Raw genomic sequence first — 24,843 nt, forward strand, 5'->3', positions numbered from 1 at the left:
CATATATTTTTTAAAAAGCTACTAAGGAGTAGAGTACCTAGTACTATAACACACATTTATGTTATTTTAAAAAAACTTTGGATGAACCAGAGTACCCAAAAACTTTGTTATTGTCTGGAGTGGAAGGCAAACTTTCTCCCTTCTGACAACTGTTCTTGAGTTAGTCCAGGCACAAGAACTTTTCCCAGGCAGCACTTTCCAGGTAGCACTTAATTCTTAACGTTGCTAGATTATGGAAGTTCCTGTATAATGTTCAATTGATCTTTCTCATATCTGAATGATCTGTATGTGTATTATTTGGTCATATTTATTGTTTTTACCATATTATTTAAATATTTTAAATATTATTGGGTTTCTTTCCCCACTTTACAGGTCAGGAAACTAAGGCTTAAGCATAAAGTTGCCAAGTTCATACAGCTAGGAAGTGGTAGTAGGTATGAACAAAATATTGCCTACTATAAATTGAGGATATTAAGTTAGATGATTTTCCTGTCTTCTTCTGAAATTCTGGGGTCTTTAACAGTATTTGTACATTTGCCTACGTAGTAAAATATTTGAAAAATGCTGTGGGGAAGTGCTGAGTTTCTTTAAGACTCAAACCAGTCCCTATTTTCATTTGGCTCATTGGCTCGCTGTGTGCAGGAGGGCTCCTCATGAAACACTATATAGATCACTTTTTTTTTTTTTTTAGCTTCACCAGGTTTTAATGCTTCTATTTTTTAATTCTTAGCTGTGGGAGGTGGTTATACAATTGTAAATACAACTGAGCTCTAAATTGTCTACCCAGTTGCCCCTGGGCTCTGTATATTCTGCCAAGGTTGAGAGAACTAAGACTCTTGAATACACTGGCTCCACCTACTGTCAGGCTGAGGCAAACATCTTGCCATTGTATCTTCATTCATAGTTGTTTAAAATTTATTCTTTTGCACATTGTCATTTCCCCTTTCTTTCCTATACTTTTTAAAAAAGGAAAATCAATATTTTATTAATGCATATTTACTGTATAATTATTATATCCACATAAATATTAAAGCACAGTGCTAAATATTATGTGGAAAATAATCTCTACAAATTTATCTAATACTAGAGGCCCAGTGCATGAAATTTGTGCACGAAATTTGTGCATGGGTGCAGTCCCTAGGCCTGGCTGGTGATAGACGTGCAAGCATCTGGCGTGGAAGGGCTGGTCCCAGCTGACCTCTGGGCCCTGGGAAGCACCCGAGCCCCCATGTGCCCCCCCTCCACCCCGCCCCGCCTGAGTACCGGCGCCGAAGTCCCCATGCAGAGATGCGGTGAGTGTGACCAGATGCCGTGGGCCAGGGTGCAGCATGGGCTTCTGGGCTGCCCAGCGGTGCTGCACGGAAGCTGGGCAGGCAGTGTGCTCTCTCTCAGCTGGTCTCTAGACCGGCTCCTGCGTGAACCAACGGGGAGCCCGACCGGCCCCAGTGGTCCCGGTGGCTCCCGGCTGCTGAAGCCTGGCTCACTAAAAGAAGCCACGCAGGTGCGGGTGGGCTCCTCACTGGTGTCCAGTACCTAAGCGCGGGGCTTCCCTGGCACGCAAGCCCTGGCATCCCAGGGCAGAGTAGCAGGGGGAGTGAAAGCGAGCTTGAACAGACATCCCACATTCTCACCGCACCTCCATCCCTGTCATCCCCACCCCAGGTAGCCGGTGAGAGGTCGCAGCCCCCTGCCTCAGGCACCGTGGGAGGTTGGTTGCTCCACCTAACCTCAGTTCCCCATCACAGGCTGGGGCCCAGCCCTGATTGGGCCATCAGGGCCTGCTGACTGCTGGTCATCATCTGTGGGGGGATCGATTGAGGCCAGGCCCCCCTACCCAGCTCCCTCAGCACCTGGGAGCCGGGCGGTGGCCCCGTCCCCCTCTGCCACCACTGGTCACTGTCTGTGGGGCAATCGGGCCCCTGCTCACACCCTCCTTGGCCTGGAGCCGCCCCTCCACCATCCCACCGTGGTCCTGCTCTCATCGGGGTCCATCGGGCCGGCAGCACCTCCACTGCCACCTGCTGCCAGTGCCACATCACTGATGCCCATCATGTTCCGCGCCACCCTCTGGTGGTCAGCACATGTTATAGCGAGCGGTCGAACTCCCAGTTGAGGGGACAATTTGCATATTAGGCTTTTATTATATAGAATGATAAATAAATGTCAGTACACAATTACAAAATAAAAACTGCACTGAGAAAATAAGAAAGAATTTGAAAAAACACCATTGTAAAAATAACAAAATATTGTTCTGAATTCCTATCATAAAACTAAACTCATTAATAGGCATTTTGCAACATTATTGATGCATGAGAGCCATAACATATAATAGATATTAAAAAACCATTATCAGTAAATCACAATAAAAATAAATCAAACATGTTAGAAACCCATAAAAAATCCAGAAGGTAAATAAGGAAACAATTATAAACAGTTATAACCCGTGGAATTTTAAAGACTTCTTCCTTCAGAACAAATGAAAGAACCTTTATTCCAGAAGGAGTACATAATATGAGAATTAGAAAGTATGTTAAAAATTATTGACATTTGAAATATCTAATTCAGATAAACACATAATACAGTAAAGATTAAGAATTGGGGAAGGCAATCAAAAATTCAAATTATTATTTCATGCCTACGGTTAAGTAATAGCCATAAAGAGCACAATTTCCTAACTATGGAGCAACCTTTAATTATGCAATTCTACAGTCACAAAGTACATGTACTACAGAGTATGTGCTTTGAACATTTATTAACTGAGGTCTGAGCCAACATTGATGTAGGACAAATTACAAAATGAATACAGATAAAATATAATGCAGGCAAAGGTCAATCACATATTAAACATAAGAGAAAGTTTAAAATCTTATTAAACAAAGGTAACTTTTCAGTCCTTACTATATGCCATACAATGTTCTAAGCCCTCTAACACCAGTAATATATTGAAATATTCTTGAGGTAAATTATCACAACTTTTCAGATAAAAACAGTAGGCTCAGTGGTTTGTATATAACGCTAGTTCAAACAGAAAATAAATTTGAGAGCCAAGATTTGAACCTGGGCCTATAGGCTCAACTCACATGTTCTTAAGCACTAAACACCACTGCCCACTCAAGAAGTGAGTACAAAGATCACAGCAAAAACCAGCATATACAGAGAAATGCTTCCAGAAAATTACAAGAGTGGTGCTGTGTTACTAACAGTGTTACTGTATAATGGCATCTGAATGATCACTCCTTGAGTGTGTTGATTTACAGTGACTGGACCACGATGCTGTCTTGAGCAAGCTGTCCTTGGAAGAGTAGAGGTCTTGACATTGTGTGAGGGAAGGGGTGAGAGTAGGGGACTCAGAAAACTTGGTTGCCCAGGAGCTAAAAATTAATATGTTAAAAAAGTAACAGTGTGCTGCATCCAGATTGATAAATAATCTGAGGAAAGGTGGAAAAACAAAGCTTGTGCTTCCACATTTATAAAAATATAAGTGTGCTAGGACAAAAAAGTCCTTCTCTTAGAAAAAAGATAAACTGATTTAGAATGTGGTACAATGGTGATCCATTCTGAGAGAACTATAACATGGGTGTGGGGGGAAATGGAAGAGATTTTAAAAAAGAGTCAGTGTGATAACGGTGGAAGGAACATAGGTTCAACTCTATTGTAATATTTGCCCCCAAATGTATCAAATTCAATACTCTTAAGTTTCTCTTTGTAGGCATATACTCAAAGAGAGTTTTACATACATATTCCATGAAACATGTATAGAAATGTTAAGAAGTATAAAAAGTATAATTCTAGAAATGGACATGATGAGGAGAATGGATGAATTCACTCTGTCCATATATGTGCAGATACAATGAAGCTGTCAAGAACAGCAGTGGAGGCTGCTTACCATGAGTCCAAGATGATGAATCCCTGTTGGGGAGGACAAAGAGTTTGTTGGAGGGAGTTTGCTAGCAGCAGGCCTTTGTCAATGTCTAAACTTTGGGGGAGATATGATTATAATATAGTAGGTCCTTGGGTTACGTCAGAGATCTGTTCCTACGGCATGACATAATGTGATTTTCACCATAAGTCGGAACGCACCTACATAAGCACCTATGTCACTCACATGGAGCACATACACAGCAGTATTGAAGTGAAACAGTAAAAAAAATTTAAAAGAAAGATAACAATTCCTGACCTTTACCTGTGGTAAATAATAAACATAAAGCACATATCTACATACGTTGAAATGATGGAATTATTTTTTTTATAAATACTGTAAATGGGAGATGGTGACATAACCATGAAACGACCTATGTTGAGTCCGATGTAATCCGAGGACTGCCTGTAGTTAAAAGGAAATAACATACCAACTGAATTATCAATTACACAATATATTTTAAAAATAGAAATTCATCACTTTTGGCATGTTAACCTTTTTGAGGCTAAATGTACTTGTTTGTTACCTATAATAATAAAAGTGTAATATGCAAATGGACCGAACGACCAAACAGCAGAATGACCGTCTGGACAACCTTCCAGACGACCATGCTATGACACGCACTGGCGCCAGGCCAGCCAAGGCGGGTGCAGTGCAATTGGTTGGGTAGCCCTGCCATTGCCCCACGATTGCCCCACAGAGGGAGGCCTAGGCCACCCTCTGCGGGGCAATTGATGGGGGCGCTCCACAATTGATCACTCTGCAGAGGGAGGCCCAGGCTACCCTCTACGTGGCAATCCATCACGGAGCCCCGGGCAGGTAAGCGGGGCCTCTCTCTGCAGGGCGATTGATCTGGGGGCCCCACAATCGATTGCCCCACTGAAGGAGGCCCAGGCCACTGGCCAGTGATGCTGTGGCGGGTGTGCCAGGCCAGACAGCAATCGCTCCTCAGAGGGAGGCCCAGGCCAGCCAAGCGATCGCACCCCACTCCTGTTGCCTGCAGAGGGAGGTGACTGGTGGCGGGAAAGGAGGGGCAGCACCCCACAGATGACAAGCAGTGGCAGCAGTGGGGGCGGGGCCAGCTGCTGGCAGCCAGGGAAAGAAAAGCCCCAATAGGCTCTGATCGCAGGCCAGGCCTAGGGACCCTACCTGAGGGGTCCTGGATTGCGAGAGGGCACAGGCCCGGCTGAGGGACACCACCACCCCCATGCATGAATTTCATGCACCGGGCTTCTAGTATAAAATAATAGTGTTGCTTTTTCTGGCCTCCTCTAATTATCTGAAATCATGTATCTGGATCTCTCAACACAATCGCTTGCATAAAGAGACATGAAGTGAGGGATGTCCTTACTCTATAGAATAGTGGATATATAATAATATTACGAATCAGTGAAAATTAGTATGTACTTATCCAAAATTAATAAATTTTGACCTCATAATGATCATCAGAACAAAGGCCACCTCAAGGGCAAAATAACGTAATGACACACAACAGGGAATGGATTCTACTGAAAGGCAGTGTTAGTAACAGGTGGTTGTAGAAACAACTTTTGGCCCTGCCATGGAGAAGGGTGATGGGCAGAGGTATAGTCAGCAACATAAACTGTTGACTATAGCCAGAGAATAAGAGCACTGGGATGTGGGTCAACTGTGTGAAGTTTTTATGGAATCCAGTTTAAAAGATAAGATTCAAAGCACCCATAAAGTGTTAACTGAAGAATGTCATTTCAATTTCTGGAGGGAAGTTACCCTCACCCGGGGAGAGAAGATTCCTGTAGTTCTTCAATATCATGTTCCTAGACAGTTCTCTGAGCAGGGTCCAGGCATTCCCACTCCTCCTGAGAGGATTCGATGGCCACACTCCTGATAAAGAGTCATTTTTGACTCTTTTTTCCTCTTCCTCTAGGCCTTTCTCAGGTGAGGTCAATCCTGAGTGTGTCTGATGTTCAACTCTATTCACTTCCAGGTCTCCTATACTTTTGATACTAGAGTTTTCTTTTTGTTTGCAAGAGGTGACTTTACATATTAACAAATCTTGAAGTTACTGAACTGTTGTCAGCCTTCTTACCAATAATTTGTATTTGGTGTATAAAAATCATAGTTTTCAGATTTTTGGAAATCCCTAAGTCATTGTACAAGTAGGATTTCTCTCTTGGGAAAAAAAGATTTCTTAACATTAATGTTTTAGTACACTATTGTGTGATATATGAATGAACATCTAGTTTTTATTTCCAGAAAAAAAACAAAAACTGTTTTAATTGAATTTTCTGGGAGTACCTCAAACTCTTAGTAGAAGTAATTTAACTTTTATTTTTCTACCATTCATTATTATTATTATTATTATTATTTCTTTTTAATCCTCACCCTAGGATATACTAGAAAGAGAAAGGTGGGGGTAGGGGGGCTTCGGGGAGAGAGAGAGAGAGAGAGAGAGAGAGATGAGAGAGAAACATTGATCAATTGCCTCCCATACATGCTAACTGGGGATGGAACCCACCCACAACCTAGGTATGTACCCTGACCAGGAGTTGAACCTGAAACCTTTTGGTGCCCGAAACCTTTTGGCAACACTCCAACCAACTAAGCCACTCAGCCAAGGCCATTTATATTATTAATATTTTCATTTAAAATCATAAAACAATATAACCACATTATATATAGGAAATATGGGAAAAAAGAACATTAAAAAATCCATTATTTCTCCATCTTAAATTTCCATTCTTGTCATTTTGGTGTTTGGGGAACCCTCACCAACCATAGTTTTACCCAGCCATGATTGGTGAAAACATAGTTTTGTAATTGTGCTAATTATCAAATTTTTTACACCTCAGCTTCAAATTCACTATTGCATGCTCTGAGAAAATGGACCTGGGCCCTTTAAATGTTTCCTTTGACAAGCTGGCAGGATATTAAACTTTGTCAGCGGAGGACACAAGAGAGGAAGGGGTTTTTCTTCCTGGTTATGGTCTTCTGGCTTTACCAGTGCCTGGGTCTGCAGTGTGCAAGTGACTTATCCAGCATCAGTCTCATACAATGCTTGAGGCTTCTCCCAATGCCCAGATCCTGAAGCTGGGTCAGCTTCTCCAGGTCAGCTCCTGGCAGAGTACTGTAATCAGTAGCACCTGGTGGGCAGTAGTCCCCTCCCTCTGTGTCATCAGCTTTCCCTGGCACCCAAGGAAAAGTAGATTAAGAATAAATTCCGAACCTGGGGTGGGAATGGCTGCGGGGAGCAGTCAATTGGGGGAAAAGGAGACATATATAAAACTTTAGACAAAAAAAAAAAAAAAAATTATAAAAAAAAAGTAAAGAATAAATTCCAAAGAGTGGATTTTCAATAAGGTGTAGGTGTAGGTAGGTGTAGTGCCCCAGCAACTTCTCTGCTTTTTGGTGAGCTATGGTCATGCACTGTCAAACAAGATCTGGGTCTCAGCCCTAGCTGAGACCTCTTTTAGTGTTCTATCTCCATCTTTGAGGTAGTGGCTGTTCTATACATCTGCTATTTGTATATTTTCTATAGAGTTCTCTTTACTTCTTACTAGCTAATCCCTCATTACTCCAATTCTCTCTTATACTTAACTAGTGACCCAGTGCGCGAAATCGTGCCAGGCCCAGACCTGCAGGAAACTGCACGAGACCCAGGACCCCAGACCCCGCCGTAGGACTCCCCCGAGTCCTGCCGCTCTTGAGACCCAGAGTCAAAGTCCTGCTGCTCGGCAGGACCCAGAGTCAAGTCCCTGCCCACCCACGCGTGCCTCACCGCACACACAGCCTCCTGGTGACCGGTCTTTGGTCGGCGTTAGGGCCACTGGGTTTTTATAATATAGACTAGAGGCCCGGTGCACGAAATTCATGCACTGGGGATGGATGGGGGGTCCCTTAGCCCAGCATGTGCCCTCTTGCAGTCCGGGACCCCTCCCTTGTTACTGCCCAGCTGCTTGCTGCTTCCTACCACTTGGCTTGCTCCTTAGTGCTGCCACAAAGGCCTCGGGTCTGCTGGGTGCCGGGCCTGCCGGTTTGTGTCTCTGATACCCCCAGCAGCCCCAGCACCAAGGTGGCGGGCCTTGGGGCTGCTGGGTACAGGCCCCCCATTGCGTGTTTGTGTCTTCTATCAGGCCCCCAACAGCCCCAGCACCACCTAAATAACTTAAGGGAAACTTTATTTAGTCTTCTTTTAAAAGCAATCTAGTTTAAAAATGAGTTGCAGTTAAGACAGAACAAAGAACGTGGTACCTAAGAGTGAGATAGACTGACAGAGGAGAGGCTGGGCACTGGTCAGGGGCTTACATGCCAACTGTTCTCCAGTAAATGATGTAAAATCGGTTTCTTTAGTTTTCTGCTTAATGGTCTTCTCCAGCACTGAGGTCAGAGGAGCCGCCTTCCAGCCCATAGGCTGCTTCTCAGAGTCAAAAATTTCGCCATAGGCCTCTGCCTAGGACAGAACCTCTGCACCCCCGGGTGCATAAACACACAGGGCTTCCATCAGGCTCCGCTGATCCCAGGCCAGGAGGCCTCTCGGCTCCGCTGATCCCGGGGCCGGGAGGCCTCTCAGCTCCGCTGATCCCGGGGCCGGGAGGCCTCTCGGCTCTGCTGATCCCGGGGCCGGGAGGCCTCTCGGCTCGATGATATCGGGGCCGGGAGGCCTCTCGGCTCCGCTGATCCTGGGGCAGGGAGGCCTCTCAGCTCCACTGATCCCGGGGCCGGGAGGCCTCTCGGCTCGATGGTATCGGGGCCGGGAGGCCTCTCGGCTCCGCTGATATCAGGGCCGGGAGGCCTCTCGGCTCCGCTGATCCAGGCGGCCGGAGGCCTCTCGGCTCCGCTGATCCCAGGGCCGGGAGGCCTCGTGGCTCCGCTGATCCCCGGGCCGGGAGGCCTCTCTGCTCTGCGGCTTCAGGGCTGTTTGGCTTCGCTCTACCTCTTGGAGCCTGAGTATGCAGATTAACCGCCATCTTTTAGCTTCTATAATTGAAACATTGTATCTTTTGGAGCTGTTGCTTCAGGAGCTCAGAGTCCTGCAGCTGCAGGCGGGAACCTTGGTTTTCTCTATCGCTGGGGCAACCAAGCATCCTGTTCTCAGCTGCCTGGCTGCCCTCCGCCATCTTGGCTGACAGTTAATTTGCATATACTCACTGATTAGCCAATGAAAAGGGTAGCGGTCGTACGCTAATTACCATGTTTCTCTTTTATTAGTGTAGATGATTCTTTATAGTAAACTTTTCCTGTTCAAATTACTCTGTCATTTATCTCTCACTAGAGGCCTGGTGCACGAATTTGTGCACTGGTGGGGTCCACCAGGCCTGCCCCTATTGTGGCTGATCAGGCCGGGCTGGCCAGGGGTCTCTTGGCCTTCCTTATGTCTTCTTTTGAAAAGTATCTATTTAGGTCTGTTGCCCATTTTTTAATTGGGTTGTTTACCTTCCTTTTGTTAAATTGTATGAGTTCCCTGTAAATATTGGAGATTAAACCCTTATCGGAGATAACATTGGCAAATATGTTCTCCCATGCAGTGGGCTTTCTTATTGTTTTGTTGATGGTTTCTTTTGCTGGGCAAAAGCTTTTTATTTTGATGTAGTCCCATTTGTTTATTTTCTCTTTAGTTTCCAATGCCCTAGGAGCAGTATCAGTGAAGAAATTGCTTTGGCATATGTCTGAGATTTTGCTGCCTGTGGTTTCCTTTAGTATTTTTATGGTTTCCCATCTTATGTTTAAGTCCTTTATCCATTTTGAGTTTATTTTTGTGTATGGTGTAAGTTGGTGGTCTAGTTTCATTTTTTTTTTTTTTTTTGCATGTACCTGTCCAATTTTCCCAACACCATTTATTGAAGAGACGGTCTTGACTCCATTGTATGCTCTTGCCTCCTTTGTCAAATATTAATTGAGCATAGTGGTTTGGGTCGATTTCTGGGTTCTCTATTCGATTCCATTGATCTATATGTCTGTTCTTGTGCCTGTTTTGAGAACAGTGGCTTTGTAATACAGCTTGATATCTGGTATTGAGATCCCTCCTACTTTGTTCTTCTTTCTCAGGATTGCTGCAGCTATTCGGGGTCTTTTTTTATTCCAGATGAATTTTTGGAGAGTTCGTTCTAGGTCTGTGAAATATGCCATTGGTATTTTAATGGGGAGTGCATTGAATTTATAGATTGCTTTGAGTAGTATGGATATTTTAATGATGTTGATTCTACTAATCCATAAACATGGTATGTTCTTCCAGCTGTTTATATCTTTCTCTATCTCTTTTTTCAGTGTTCTGTAGTTTTCCATGTACAGGTCTTTTACCTCCTTAGTTAAGTTTATTCCTAGGTATCTTAATTTTTTTGGTGTGATAGTAAATGGGAGACCAAAAAAAAAAAACAATACAAAAGATCAATGAAACCAAGAGCTGGTTCTTTGAAAGGATAAACAAGATTGATGAACCTCTGAACCTCTATCCAGGCTCACCAAGAAGCAAAGAGAAAGGACCCAAATAAACAAAATCAGAAATCAAAGAGGCGAAATAACAACAGATCCCACAGAAATACAAAGGATTGTTAAAAAGTACTATGAACAACTCTATTCCAACAAACTAGACAACCTGGAGGAAATGGACATATTCCTAGAAAAATACAACCTTCCAAAACTCAATCAGGAAGAATCTAAAAATCTCAATAGGCCAATAACTATGGAAGAAATTGAAGCAGTAATCAAATAGCTTCCAGCAAACAAAAGCCCAGGGCCAGACGGCTTCACAGGGAAGTTTTACCAAACATTCAAGGAAGAACTAAAACCTATCCCCCTCAGACTATTCCAAAAAATTCAAGAGGAAGGAACACTTCCAAGTTCATTCTATGAAGCCAACATTACCCTAATACCAAAACCAGATAAAGACAACACAATGCAAGAGAATTATAGGCCAATATCCCTCATGAACACAGATGCCAAAATCCTCAACAAAATTCTAGCAAATCGGATCCAGCATTACATAAACAAATTGAGAGATAAAAATCACATAGTCATATCAATTGATGCAGAAAAAGCATTTGACAAAATCTAGCACCCTTTCTTGATAAAAACTCTCAGCAAGGTGGGAATAGACGGATCATACCTCAACATAATAAAAGCCATATATAACAAACCCACAGCCAACATCATACTTAATGGGCAAAAACTAAAACCATTTCCCCTAAGAACAGGAACAAGACAGGGATGCCCACTCTCACCACTCCTTTCGACATAGTACTGGAAGTACTAGCCATTGTGATCAAACAAGAAGAAGAAATAAAAGGCATCCAAATTGGAAAAGAAGAAGTAAAATGTCCTTATTCGCAAATGACATGATACTGTACATAGAAAACCCTAAAGACTCCATCAAAAAATTATTAGACTTAATAAATGAATTCGGCAATGTAGCAGGATACAAAATGAATGCCAAGAAATCTATGGCATTTCTATACACCAATAGTGAAGTTACTGAAAGAGAGACTAAAAAAGCAATCCCATTTGCCATTGCATCAAAAAAAATTAAGATACCTAGGAATAAACTTAACTAAGGAGATCCTATTTTCACTTCCTTTGGATATATACCAAGAGGTGGAATTGCTTGATCAGATTGTAGTTCCATTTTTAATTTTTTTAGGAACCTCCATACTGTTTTCCATAGTGACTGTACCTCTTTACATTCCCATCAACAATGCACAATGATTTCACTTTCTCTACAGATACCCTTGCCAACATTTGATGTTGGGTGCATGTATATTTACAATCACTATATTCTCTTGATGAATTGACCCTTCGTTATTACATAATGATTTTTGCCTCTTGGCTTAAAGTCTGATAAAAAGAGTAACTATCCTTGCTCTCTTTTGATTTTTTTTCACTTGCGCGGAATATCTTTTTTCATCACTTCTCTTTGAGCCTATGTGTGTCCTTGAAGCTGAAGTGAATCTCTTAGAGACTTTAACCATTTACATTTAGAGTAATTATTTTTTTAAAATATATCTGTGTTGATTTCAGAGAAGAAGGGAGAGGGAAAGAGAGATAGAAACATCAGTGATGAGAGAGAATCATTGATTGGCTGCCTCCTGCACATCCCCTACTGGGGATCAAGCCCACAACCTAGGCATGTACCCTTGACCAGAATCAAACCTGGGACTCTTCAATCCACAGGCTGACGCTCTATCCACTGAGCCAAACCAGCCAGGGCTAGAGTATTTATGAATATCCTACTGTGGATTACTAATGCCTTTCTGGCTGTTTTGTAGTTCTCTTGTTCCTTTCTCTCCTGCTGTGTTCCTTTGTGAATTGATGATTTTCTGTAGTGGTAGGCTTTGCTTCCCTTCTCTTAATTTTTCGGGTATCTCCTATAGGTTTTTGCGTTGTGGTTGCCATGAGGCTTACATATAACAGTCTCTTTCACGCTGATAGTTCCCAATACTAAAACTCTACCTTTTATTCTCCCCTTTTAGGTTTTTGATAATACAATTTACCTGTTTTTATTGTGTGTTCATTCACAAATTATTGTAACTTTAGTTATTTTTAATATTTTTTTCCTTTTACCTTTATTGCTAGAGTGACTGCTAGTATACACCATCATATTACAGTTCTGAATTTGGCTATATATTTACCTCTACCAGTGTGTTGTATATTTTCATGTTAGTAAGTAACATTCTTTCAGATCAGCTTGAAGATCCTTGTTTTTTATCTGAGTGTTTATAGCTATAAATTTTCCCTTTAGCACTGCTTTTGTTGCATTTCATTAATGTTATGTTGTGTGTTCATTTTAACTAATCTCTAAGTATTTTCTAATTTCCCTTGAGATTTCTTCTTTGATCTATTGGTTGTTGTTTGATTTCCATAAGTTTGTGAAAATTTCCAGTTTTTCTTCGGTTATTTATTTCTAACTTCATTTTATTGTGGTTGGAGGAGATACTTTATATGGTATCTATCTTTTTAAGCCTCTTGAGACTTAATTTATGGCCTAATATATGATCTACCCTGGAAAATGTTCCATGTGCACTTGAGAAGAATTTATACGCTGTTGTTGTAGGGTAGAGTGTTCTGTATATGTCCATTAACTGATATATGTCTTACATAATATCAGCTTCAATGTTGAAATTCATTTATTTGAAATTTTGAATGTATTATGCCATTTTATTTTACCCGGAATAAATTTATAAAATAGTTTAGCTATTTATTTCTCCATTTTACTATTTATTTCTGCTGTTGGGTTTTTTTAAAAATATATATTTTATTGATTTATTTACAGAGAGGAAGGGAGAGGGATGGAAAGTTAGAAACATCAATGAGAGAGAAACATCGATCAGCTGCCTCCTGGACACCCCCTACTGGGGATGTGCCCGCAACCACGGTATATGCCCTTGACCGGAATCGAACCTGGGACCTTTCAGTCCGCAGACCCATGCTCTATCCACTGAGCCAAACCGGCTACGGCTGCTGTTGGGTTTTTTTGTTGTTTCTTTGCTATTGTTTGAGTTTTGTTTTTGTAAAGAAAAGAACAGCCCTGGCCAGTGTAGCTCAGTGATTAAGCATTGACCTATGAACTGGGAGGTCATGATTCGATTCCCAGTCAGGGCACATGCCCTGGCTGGTGTGACTCAATTGGGTGAGCATTGTCATGAGTTCCATTCCTGGTCATGGCATATGCCCAGGTTTCAGGTTTATTACCTGGTCACGGTACAAACAAAAACAGAGATCAGATTAAGATTCGTTGCCTTTCATGTTTTACTAGAAACTAAAAACATTACTACAAAAATGAAATTTTAAAAAGAAGTGCAAAATGCAAATCATTATTTGTTAGTATTTGATTCAGCAGACAAAATTAACTCAACCCTGTATTTCATCTTGTCATACTATATCCATGGACCACCCTTTCCATGGCATTGGTATAGGCTGCCTTCTCCAACCCATTTTCTGCTGTATCTTTGAGGTTTTTTTCTGAGACACTTTTTTATTTTACCTTAGAATTTACGATTTTCTTTAGTAGATATTCAGGTTGACAATTCTTAGTTTCATTTGTCTGAAGGTATCTTTATTTTACTTGGGTTTTGGTTTTTTTTGGTTTTTTTGTTAATCCTCACCTTTGAATATTTTTTTTCTTGATCTTTTAGAGAGAGAGAGGGAAAGACAGAGAGAAATGTTGATGTGAGAGAACCATATCGATTGGTTGCCTCCTGCACAACATTGGTTCCCCACCAGGGCCCAGGCCGGGAAGGAGACTGCAGTGAAGGTATGTGCCCTTGACTGGAATTGAACCTGTGACCCTTTGGTCCATAGGTCGACGCTCAATCCACTGAGCCAAACCAGCCAGGGCCTAGTTGGGTTCTTATAAGAAATTTTTGTTGAGTAGAAAATTTTCTTTTAGCACCTTGTAAATACCATTCCACCATCTTTCTGAGAAGTTATCTCTTTAATGTTTATTAATGGCCAAGTGAATATATCTTTATTTAAAGTAGTATTGGTTAACTTAATTATCTTCTCGTGCTTTTCTTCTATAGGGAATACAGTGAGTAACCTGATTATGATTATACCTCCAATTTTTGGTGCAATTCAGAGTGTTAGAGATGGACTGGAAAAGCGGTACATTGCTGCTTATTTAGCACTTACAGGTATGTATAACACTTAATCTAAAAATAATATACAGTGTTCAGGCTGTTTTTCTCATTCATTCCTAATATTGGTTCTCAATTTTGTGTTATTAAATTGTTGTTATGAATTAAAACTCCATAAATCTTGCCAGTAAATTGAATGCATTTTTTTAAAATCATAAAATATTTCAAGCATACAGAAGAATAGGGAAAATATAACAAATATATCCATGTCTCTTATTATGGAGCTTTGTCAGATCTTAGCACTTTGCAATATTTGTTTCAGATCTTACTTTTTCTTTTTAAAAGAAATAAACTACAAACTGTAGATAAAATTGAAGCTTCCTTTGTTTTCCTACCTGATTTTATTCCCCTCATTCTCCCAGCTCACCTACCAGAGTTAACCACTATACTAATTTGATTATCATTTTTCCATGCTTTTGTATTTATACTACACTTATGTCTATTGTTAAAAGTATATAGTGGTATAGTACTAGGGGTCAAGTGCACGAAATCATGCACCTTGAAAGGAACTGTGGTCTGTGAGGCTGCGGTGGGCACAGAGGCGGGTCTTGGCCCATCCCCAGGCCCCCGCCCGGCCCCTCCTACCGCAGCCCCCAGTCCCCTGTCTGCCGGTAGCCCTGCTCCCGCTGCTCCCACGTGCTGATGGCACTGGCCTTGCTCGCACCCGCTGATGGCATGGAGCTATTGGGGCTGGTACCAGCAGTGGGTGCGAGCAGGGCCGGTGCCGTCAGTGGTGTGAGTGGCAGCTGCTGCCCCGATTGCCCCTCAGGAGCAGAGGGAGGTGGAGAAGCCCTCAGGGAAGGTCGGGGCCGACAGCTGCCGCTTGTACCACTGATGGCACCGAGCAATGGGACCAGCATCGGGTGCTGGCAGCGGGTGTGAGTGGGGCCGGCGCGGGCATCAAGTGCAAGCGCCGGGCGGGACCGTGGCGCAAGGGAGCAAATAATTTTCAGTAACAACCAGAAGCTCGCCCTGATGACAGCGACCAGCACCCCACCTTGGTCTGGCAACCCCCTCTCACCTGCTCCACCATCCTGCCGCGGCCAATGCCCGCCACGTTCCGTGCGCACCCTCTGGTGGTCAGCGCATGTCATAATGACTGTATGTTCAGTTGTTCTGCTGTTTGGTCTGTATATTAGGATTTTTTATATATAGATGGTTTGCATATTTTTAGACTTTTTGTAAAGGACACTGTATTGTATGTATCTAACCATCTGCAACCCTCATATTCCTCTGCTTTCTGTGAGGCAGGGACTGTGTCTTAGTTGTATCCCTATTATTTGGCAATTTAGTGGTCCTCAGTAAATGTTACATAGATGCACGAATGAACTTTACTAGAACTCAAGATGGGAAAATCACTGTCATGTTATTGCATTATCATCAAAAAGACAAAAGTAGCAAAGAACGTGAATTCTATTCTAGTTTGTTTCTTTTATATAACTTTCTAAGCTAAAAACAATTTTGTTTTGTTTTAGCACAAGATAGGTATTATTTATATATGAGCATAAATACTTCTAATTACCACAAAACTGTAAGCTATAGTGTATCATGCCATATTCTACCATAATTAGATTAGTTAGAGAGACTTTGATTTCTGAATCTGTCTATCATGATGTTTTAAGAAAGTTACTTGATTTTTCTTCAAAAGAAAGACTTGTCCACGAACTTAGCACTTTACATTATTTCCTGGGGTGTGTTAAGAATGTTTATAAAATACAATAATTATAATCAGTAATAACAATAGGAATAAAAATATCTGAGGGATTTCTAGGTTGCTTTAGAATAATGGTGGCCTCTTATGTTAGAATATGTCCACTCATTTCCCCAGAAAACCAAACAGGTTAAGAAATAATGTAAATTTTAAAAAAATAATGTAAATAAAGCCATACTTAACCCACACTTCCAGCCTTAGGAGAAAAAGAATACTGTGAATTTCAACTTATTTTTTAATACTAAATAAACACCACATTCCAACAGAACTATATCTGATGTTTTAGACTTGGGGAGGTTTGAAAAACTATATGGAAAAGAGGAAGAGAAGTTGGGGGCCTAAATCTGACAAAAACACCAATAGAAAGAGAAAGTTTCACAATACTAGTAAATACAAAATTTCTGAAAGCAATTTTGTATTTACGAAAATACCATAGGTCACAGTACTGGCTAACGGTAAAGGACTCGAAAGTATGTGAATCCTATGGTGGCAGTTTAGGAAAGATATCATGGTGCGTTATCTGCTTACAAGCAAATCTATGATGAAAAAAAGAAACAAACCGAGCAAACAACCATGGACCTATTTCCTCAAGAAGCACCTCAGGCAGGTCCTTTAGTAGGTATTCCAGAAGGCATTCTTATCATAGGACATGACAGCTCCATGCACTTTATTGCCCCGAAGACCTTCCAGTGGGACAAGATGTGGAGGTGGAGGTGGATGACAGTGGTATTGATGACACTGATACTGCGTAGGTCTAGGCCAGTGGTTCTCAACCTTCCTAATGCTGCGACCCTTTAATACAGTTCCTCATGTTGTGGTGACCCCCAACCATAAAATTATTTTCGTTGCTACTTCATAACTGTAATTTTGCTACTGTTATGAATTGTAATGTAAATATCTGATATGCAGGATGTATTTAGGCGACCCCTGTGAAAGGGTCGTTTGACCCCCAAAGGGGTCGCGACCCACAGGTTGAGAACCACTGGTCTAGGCTAATGTGTATATTTGTGTCTTAGTTTTGAACAAAAAGTTAAAAAGTAAAAATAAAAAGTTTTTTAAATAGAAAAAACTTATAGAATAAAGATGTAAAGAAAGAAAATGTTTGTACAGCTGTGCTTTAAGCCAAATGTTACTACAAAAGAATTGAAATTTTAAAAATATTAAAAAGTTTATAAAGTAAAAAAGGTATAGGAAGCCCAGGTTAATTTATATTGAAGAAATAAAGATATACTGTATTTTATTGTATCTTTTCTAGTTTATTGTATCTTTTGTTTAGTTACACAAATACTTACCATTGTGTTAAAATTGGCTACAGTATTCAGTACAGTAACCTGCCGTATAAGTTTGTAGCCTAGGAGCAATAAGCTGTACCATCTAGCCTAGGCGTGTAGTAGGCTATACTACCTACGTTTGTGTAAAGGCATTCTATGGTATTCGTACAAAGACAAAATTGCCTAATGACACATTTCTCAGAACATATCCCCATTATTAAGTGGCACATGACTGAAATCATTGTGATTTAAGCCAGTAATTTAAAACCGCATTACATAAAGTAGAAGCAAGCCAAAAGAAACCTTTTCCATGAGATTTAATTTTTCTCTTTACTTTCAAAATCACAAATTGTGATTTATCTTATTCCTTTAAAATAGAAATATGTTCACTTATTCTTTACAAGTGAAGAAACAGTGTGTGTGAAAACAAAAATGACAAAGTTCTTGTCCCCAGAGAGCTTATGTTACATTGAAGACAAATGAACTTCAAATAAACAATAAAACATATTGGTAGTTGTATAAATGTATGTGTTGTGCAATTAAATGAGTAGATATTGGCAACAAGAAAAATAAAATGAGTTATAAAATAGTAAAAAAAACCACATAGAGCAAGAAAAAGTCTATTAAAGATTTTTATTGTTCGGCTGGTGTGGCTTAGTGGTTGAGCATCAATCCATGCACCATGAGGTCACCAGTTCGATTCCCAGTCATTCCCAGTCAGGGCACACGTCCAAGTTGTGGGCTCAATCCCCAGTGAGGGGCATACAGGAGACAGCCAATCAATGTTGATGTTTTCCTCTCATCAATGTTTTCTATCTCTCCCTCTCTCTTTCTCTTTAAAATCCATTAAAAAACTTTTTAAAGATCTTTATTATCTAAGTCCAATGCTGAAATAGAAAGTTACTGAAGTAGAAATGTCAGAGACAGAAAGTCATTCCCCCAAAGTCATTTGCTTAGACATTCCTTAAGTTTAGTGTGATCATACCTATAGTCTGTCACTGCCAGACTAAAAGTCACCTGAAATGATCTTAAGAACATTATGCCTCTTGTCAAGGGGAAAATGAGTATACTTCAAATAAGCTAACCTACTTTCAAAATCTAATGATTCCATTCTCCATGTATATGAATTTTTTCATAGCTTGAGTTAGGGACTAGAAAATAAAATTTGTTGAAATCTATTGTATACCAGGTACATGCTAGGTAATCCTCAAGCAACCTTTCATGATAAACATTGTTATCCATATTTTACAGCTGAGGTGACTGAGTCTCAGAGAGATTTAAGCAACTTGCTCAAGTTGATAAGTAATAAATGATAGATTATTTAAGGTCTCATTCTAAAACCTTTGTACACTCTCCACAGTGTGGTTAGTCAAGTGGGTCAAAATAAATGTGTATCAGAACATATCTTTGTTTTATTGTAACCTTGAAAAGTTTGACTGATAGCATGCCAAAATATTTGAATCAATAGGTTCCAGCTCAGTGAAATTCTATTATATGCTTGAGAGACTCTTACAACTGCAATCAAGTGCTATGAATATGAATATTTAATTAGAAGATGCAGATGGGACATTGACCTCTCTGTTCCAATTCCATTATTATTTTGACTGCCTCAGTTTTCACTTCAGCCATGGCCACCTGCTCCTGTTACTTGTTTTTTGGAAAGTGCTGGACAATTCCTACAAATGTGAATTTTACTTTAACTTTGGTGCCTCCATATTTTTAAGGGAAACATCATGGTGAAATGTTAGCTAACAGTCACCCTTATACTAATGAAACGTTTTATTCTCTATGTGACTGAATCAGTCAGTTTGCATGCAAGAGGAAGAAGAGAAAAATACTTAGATTCTTTTTTTAAGTATCTCCAGAATTTCTAATTTGTGTAATTTAAAGATCAATGAATGTTGTTTTGCTTTCACATATTTTACATTTGTTCCTTTGGCTTAAATAACTCAACTTCCCTATTTCTGAATTTTTAAAATTTGTGCCAATTTGGATAACATTTCAGAAAACATGCACCTGTTGATTAATAGTAGCCTGTCAGTGGTGAAAATTGGTTTTTACCAATATTCTCCAGCCAGGCATGCCTCTTTCAATTCAACCATTTTTTAAATGAAATAACCTATTTGGAAATCTATATTTATTGGCAGGTTAGTCCTCATCTGGATTCTCTGCCTTAGCCTCATCTTCAACAACTCTCCCACATGTACATTATACTTTAGCTATGTCAAACTACTTGCCGTTTTTAGTGTCATACATATGTTTACATCTCTGCCTTTAGCCTCTTTTGTCTAGTAAGTTCACCAGGCCTGTCATTCAGGACTCAGTTTAAGTGTTATTTCCTCTAGTAAGCCTTCCTTTAAACCTTCTTCAACTCCCTGATAGAATGAGATGACCCTTTTCTGTATTCCCAGTCAATACGTATACAGGCAGTCCTTGGGTTACGCCGGACTCAACGTACGTCATTTTGTGGTTACGTCGCCATCTCCCATTTACAGTATTTATTAAAAAGAGAGTTCTGTCATTTTGACGTATGTACATATGTGCTTTATGTTTTTTAGTATCTATTTACCACAAGTAAAGGTCAGGAATTGTTATCTTTCTTTTAAATTTTTTTTTACTGTTTCACTTCATTACTGCTGTGTATGTGCTCCATGTGAGTGACGTAGGTGCTTACGTAGGTGGGTTCTGACTTATGGAGAAAATCGCGTTACATCGCGCCATAGGAACGGATCTCTGATGTAACCCGAGGACCTACTGTATCTCTATTGCTGTACATATTCTAATTATTTGTTTACTTTCTGACTTTCCCCTAATATTCTTTAGCAGTTAAGGGGGAAAGTGGCAGAATATGAGGTTGAAGAGGTTTAGGAAGGGGCCAGATCATACAGGGCCTTACTATGGGCCCTGTATGTATACAATTTATAAATAAATTATGTGTATATAATTTATAAATTTATATACATTTATGGAGTTGTTAAAATATTTTTTTTGCTATCAAAGTTGGGAGACTACTCCTATAGACATTACTCTGCCTTGTAACCAGAGTGGTATAATTTAAAATGCAAAATTCATTATGTATCCTTCAATATCTATGCGGGTTTGGTTCCAGGACCCCCTCAGATACCAAAATCTGAGGATGCTTAAGCCTCTAATATAAAATGGCATTAATATTTGCATGTGACCTACGCACATCCTCCTGTATACATTTTTCCCCCAAATACAGTTTACCTTTAACATTATTTTGTATTGATTTCAGGTGTACAGCACAGTGGTCAATCACATACCTCACAAAATGTTCCCCCCTATACCTTCAGCACCCTTCACAGAATGATGGCAACAGTATTGACTATACTCCCCATACTGTACCCCACATCTCTGTGACTATTTTGTAACTACCAATTTGTATTTCTTAATTCCTTCACCTCTTTCACCCAGTGCCCCAAACCCTCTGCCCTCTGGCATCTACCAGTCCACTCTCTGTGTCTCTGAGTTCATTTCAATTTTGTTTGTTCGCTTATTTTGTTCTTTAGATACCATATATAAGTGAAATCATATGGTATTTGTCTTTGACTGACTTATTTTATTGAACATAATCCCCTGTAGGTCCATCCATGCTGTCACAAATGATAAAATTTTCATTTTTTATGGCCAAGTAATATTCCATTTTATATACTGTATGTACCACAGCTTTTTTTTTTTTTTTTTTTTTTTTTTTTTTTTTTTTTTTATATATTTTATTGATTTTTTACAGAGAAGAAGGGAGAGGGATAGAGAGTCAGAAACATTGATGAGAGAGATCGATCAGCTGCCTCTCGCACATCCCCCACCGGAGATGTGCCCGCAACCCAGGTACATGCCCTTGACCGGAATCGAACCCGGGACCCTTGAGTCCGCAGGCCGACGCTCTATCCACTGAGCCAAACCGGTTCGGCGACCCACAGCTTTTTTATCCACTCATCTATCGATGGATACTTAGGTTGATTCCATATCTTGGCTATTTATCTATATTATAAAAACCCAGTGGCCCTAATGCCATAATGACCAAAGACCTGTGCATGTGGGCGGGGCTGCAAGCACAGCGAGGCCATGCGGGTGGGCAGGGCCACGTGATTTCGTGTGCTGGACTTCTAGTTGTAAATAATGCTGCAATGGCCCTAACTGATTTGGCTCAGTGGATAGAGCGTCAGCCTGTGGACTGAAGGGTCCCAGGTTCGATTCCAGTCAAGGGCATGTACCTTGGTTGCGGGCACATCCTCAGTAGGGGGTGTGCAGGAGGCAGCTGATTGATATTTCTCTCTCATTGATGTTTCTAACTCTCTATCCCTCTCCCCTCCTCTCTGTAAAAAATCAATAAAATATATTTTTAAAAAATAATAGTGCTGCAACGAACATAGGGGTAATTCTTTTGAATTAGTGTTTCATGTTTCTTTGGATGAATACCAAGAAGTGGAATCGCTGGGGCATAAGGCAGTTTCATTTTTAATTTTTTGAGGAACCTTCGTACTGTTTTTTTCCATATGGCTGAACTAATTTGTATTACCACCAACAGTGCATGAGGGTTCCTTTTCTCTACATCCTCACCAACACTTGTCATTTGTGGATTTATTGATAATAGCCATTCTGATAGGTGTAAGATGGTGTCTCATTGTGGTTTTAATTTGTGTTTCTCTGACAATTAGTGACTTTTTAAATATATTTTATTGATTTTTTTACAGAGAGGAAGGGAGAGGGATAGTTAGAAACATCGATGAGAGAGAAACATCGATCACCTGCCTCCTGCACACCGCCCACTGGGTATGTGCCCACAACCAAGGCACATGCCCCTGACCAGAATCGAACCCGGGACCCTTCCGTCCGCAGGCCGATGCTTTATCCACTGAGCCAAACTGGTCAGGGTGACAATTAGTGCTTTGAGCATTTTTTCATATGTTTATTGGCCATCTGCATGCCTCTTTGGGGAAGTGTCTATTCAGGTCCTCTGTCCATTTTTTTAATTGGATTTCTTGTTAGGTATTGAGTAGTATGAGTTCTTTATGAATTTTGGATATTAACCCCTTATCAGATGTATCATTGGTGAATATCTTCTTCCTTTCAATAAGTTGTCTTTTCATTTTGTTGATGGTTGCCTTTGCCGCACAAAATCTTTTTTTAAATCTTCACCTGAGGATATTTTTTTTACTGATTCTAGAGAGAGAGAAAAGGAGAGGGAGAGAGAAATAGCATCGATGTGAGAGAAAAATATCAATCAGTTGTCTTCCATACCCGCCCTGATGGGAGATTGAACCAGTGACCCATCGGTGCTCAGGAAGACACTCTAACCAACAGCTACACCAGCCAGGACTGTGCAAAAACTTTTTAGTTTGATGTAGTCCCATTTGTTTATTTTTTCTTTTATTTCCCTTACCCAAGGAGTTATAGCAGAAATATATTGCTAAAAATAATGTTAGATATTTTACTGCCTATGTTTTCTTCTAGGAGTTTTATGGTTTTGAGTATTACATTTAAGCCTTTAACCCATTTCAAAGTTTATTTTTGCATATGGTGTAAGAAGGTGATCTAGATTTGTTTTCTTGCATGTATCTGTCCAATTTTCTGAGCACCAATTATTGAATAGAGTGTCTTTACTCTAGTCTTCCTTTATACTTACTTTTTAGAAAAATGTTTTTATTGATTTTGAGGGAGAGAGAGCAAGAGAGAGAGAGAGAGAGAGAGAAACATCGATTGGTTGCCTCCTGCACACACCCTACTGGGAATCAAGCCTGCAACTGGGGAATGTGCCCTGATGGGGAATCAAACCGGAGACCTCTTGGTTCATGGGTCGATGCTCAACCACTGAGCCACACTAGCCAGGCTCCTCCTGTATACTTTAAATCATCTCTAAATTATAGACAGACCTCAAAGATACTATGGGTTTGGTTCCAGACCACTGCAATAAAGCAAGTATCATAATAAAGCAAGACACATGAATTTTTTGGTTTCTCAGTGCATTATATAAAAGTTATGTTTATACTGCACTGTATGTATTAAGTGTGCAATAGCATTATGTCTAAGAAAAAACAATGTACATTAATTTAAAAATACTTTATTGCTAAAATAAATGCTAACCATCATCTGAACCTTCAGTGAGTTGTAATCTTTGCTGGTAGAGGGTGTTAACCTTCAATTTGTAAAAAGAAAAAGCAGTGTCTGTAGAGGGCAATAAAGTGAAATACAAGAAAGCGAGGTCTATCTGTACATGAATATTCACAACAGCATTATTCATAATAGCCAAAATGTGGGAAAGTCCTAAATGTCTGTCTTAAGCCGCTCAGGCTATCATAACAAAATACCATAGACTAGGTGGCTTGAATAACAGACATTTATTTCTCACAGTTCTGGAGGCTGGAAAGTCCAAGATTAAGGTGCTGGTCTGTTCAGTTCCTATTAAGAGCCCTCTTCTTAGCTTGCAGATGAACACCTTCTCCCTGTATCTCCACATGGCCTATATTTTTTTTAACATGGCCTATTTTTGTTGCATCCAGGTGGAGAGAGAGCAAGGTCCTGTCTCTTCCTCTTCTTATAAGGATATTAATTCTATCATGGGGACCCACCCTCATGACCTCATCTACACCTACTTACCTCCCAAAGGATTCAGCCCCAAACACTATCATGTTGGGGATTAGGGCTTCAACAAATGAATTTGGGGGGGACACAAGCATGCAATTTATAACAATGTCAATAAACTGACAAATGGATAAATACAATGTAGTATGTCTATACAATGGACTACTATCTACACTAATAAAAGAGAAACATGGTAATTAGCGTACGACCGCTACCCTTCCCATTGGCTAATCAGCATATCCTTATGCAAATTAACTGTCAGCCAAGATGGCGGCCGGCAGCCATGCACTGAAGTGAACAGGGAGGCTTGCTTGCTCCAGTGACTGCGGACTCCAACGTTCCCCACCTCACTTGCCGGCCTCTCAGCTGCAACTCTAAGCAACTATGTACTATGTTGCAAATATAGAAGCTAAACAAAACCCCAGAAACCAGCTTTCAGTCAGCCTGCCTTCAGCCAGCCTGACCGCAACATTGTATCATTGTTTTCAGCAGCCAAGGCCTCAGAGCTAAAGCTGGCCCAGAATAGAAAAAAAAAAAAAGAAAAAAAGGAGTGGTTGGGAGCTTCAGTCACCCGCCAACGTGAAAACGGCCCTCAGCCCCTCAGCCAGACTGGCCAGGCACCCCAGTGGGGACCCCCACCCTGATCCAGGACACCCTTCAGGGCAAACTAGCCGGCCCCCACCCGTGCACCAGGCTTCTATCCTATATAGTAAAAGGGTAATATGCCTCCCAGCA

The 24,843-nt window shown here is 40.6% G+C and overlaps 1 protein-coding gene across 1 annotated transcript in view; it reads left to right on the plus strand.

Moving 5' to 3' along the window:
* ACER3 (alkaline ceramidase 3) overlaps positions 1-24,843 on the plus strand; it is an 86,666-nt gene that overhangs the window by 22,397 nt on the left and 39,426 nt on the right. The window contains exon 2 of the mRNA XM_070425671.1: positions 14,410-14,520. Coding sequence (XP_070281772.1) covers positions 14,410-14,520 — 111 coding nt within the window. The remainder of the gene's footprint in view (positions 1-14,409; positions 14,521-24,843) is intronic.

Source organism: Myotis yumanensis, unplaced genomic scaffold, assembly GCF_028538775.1.
Source record: "Myotis yumanensis isolate MYYU_CA2020_CCGP unplaced genomic scaffold, mMyoYum1.0.hap1 SCAF_10, whole genome shotgun sequence".
Lineage (NCBI taxonomy): Eukaryota > Metazoa > Chordata > Mammalia > Chiroptera > Vespertilionidae > Myotis > Myotis yumanensis.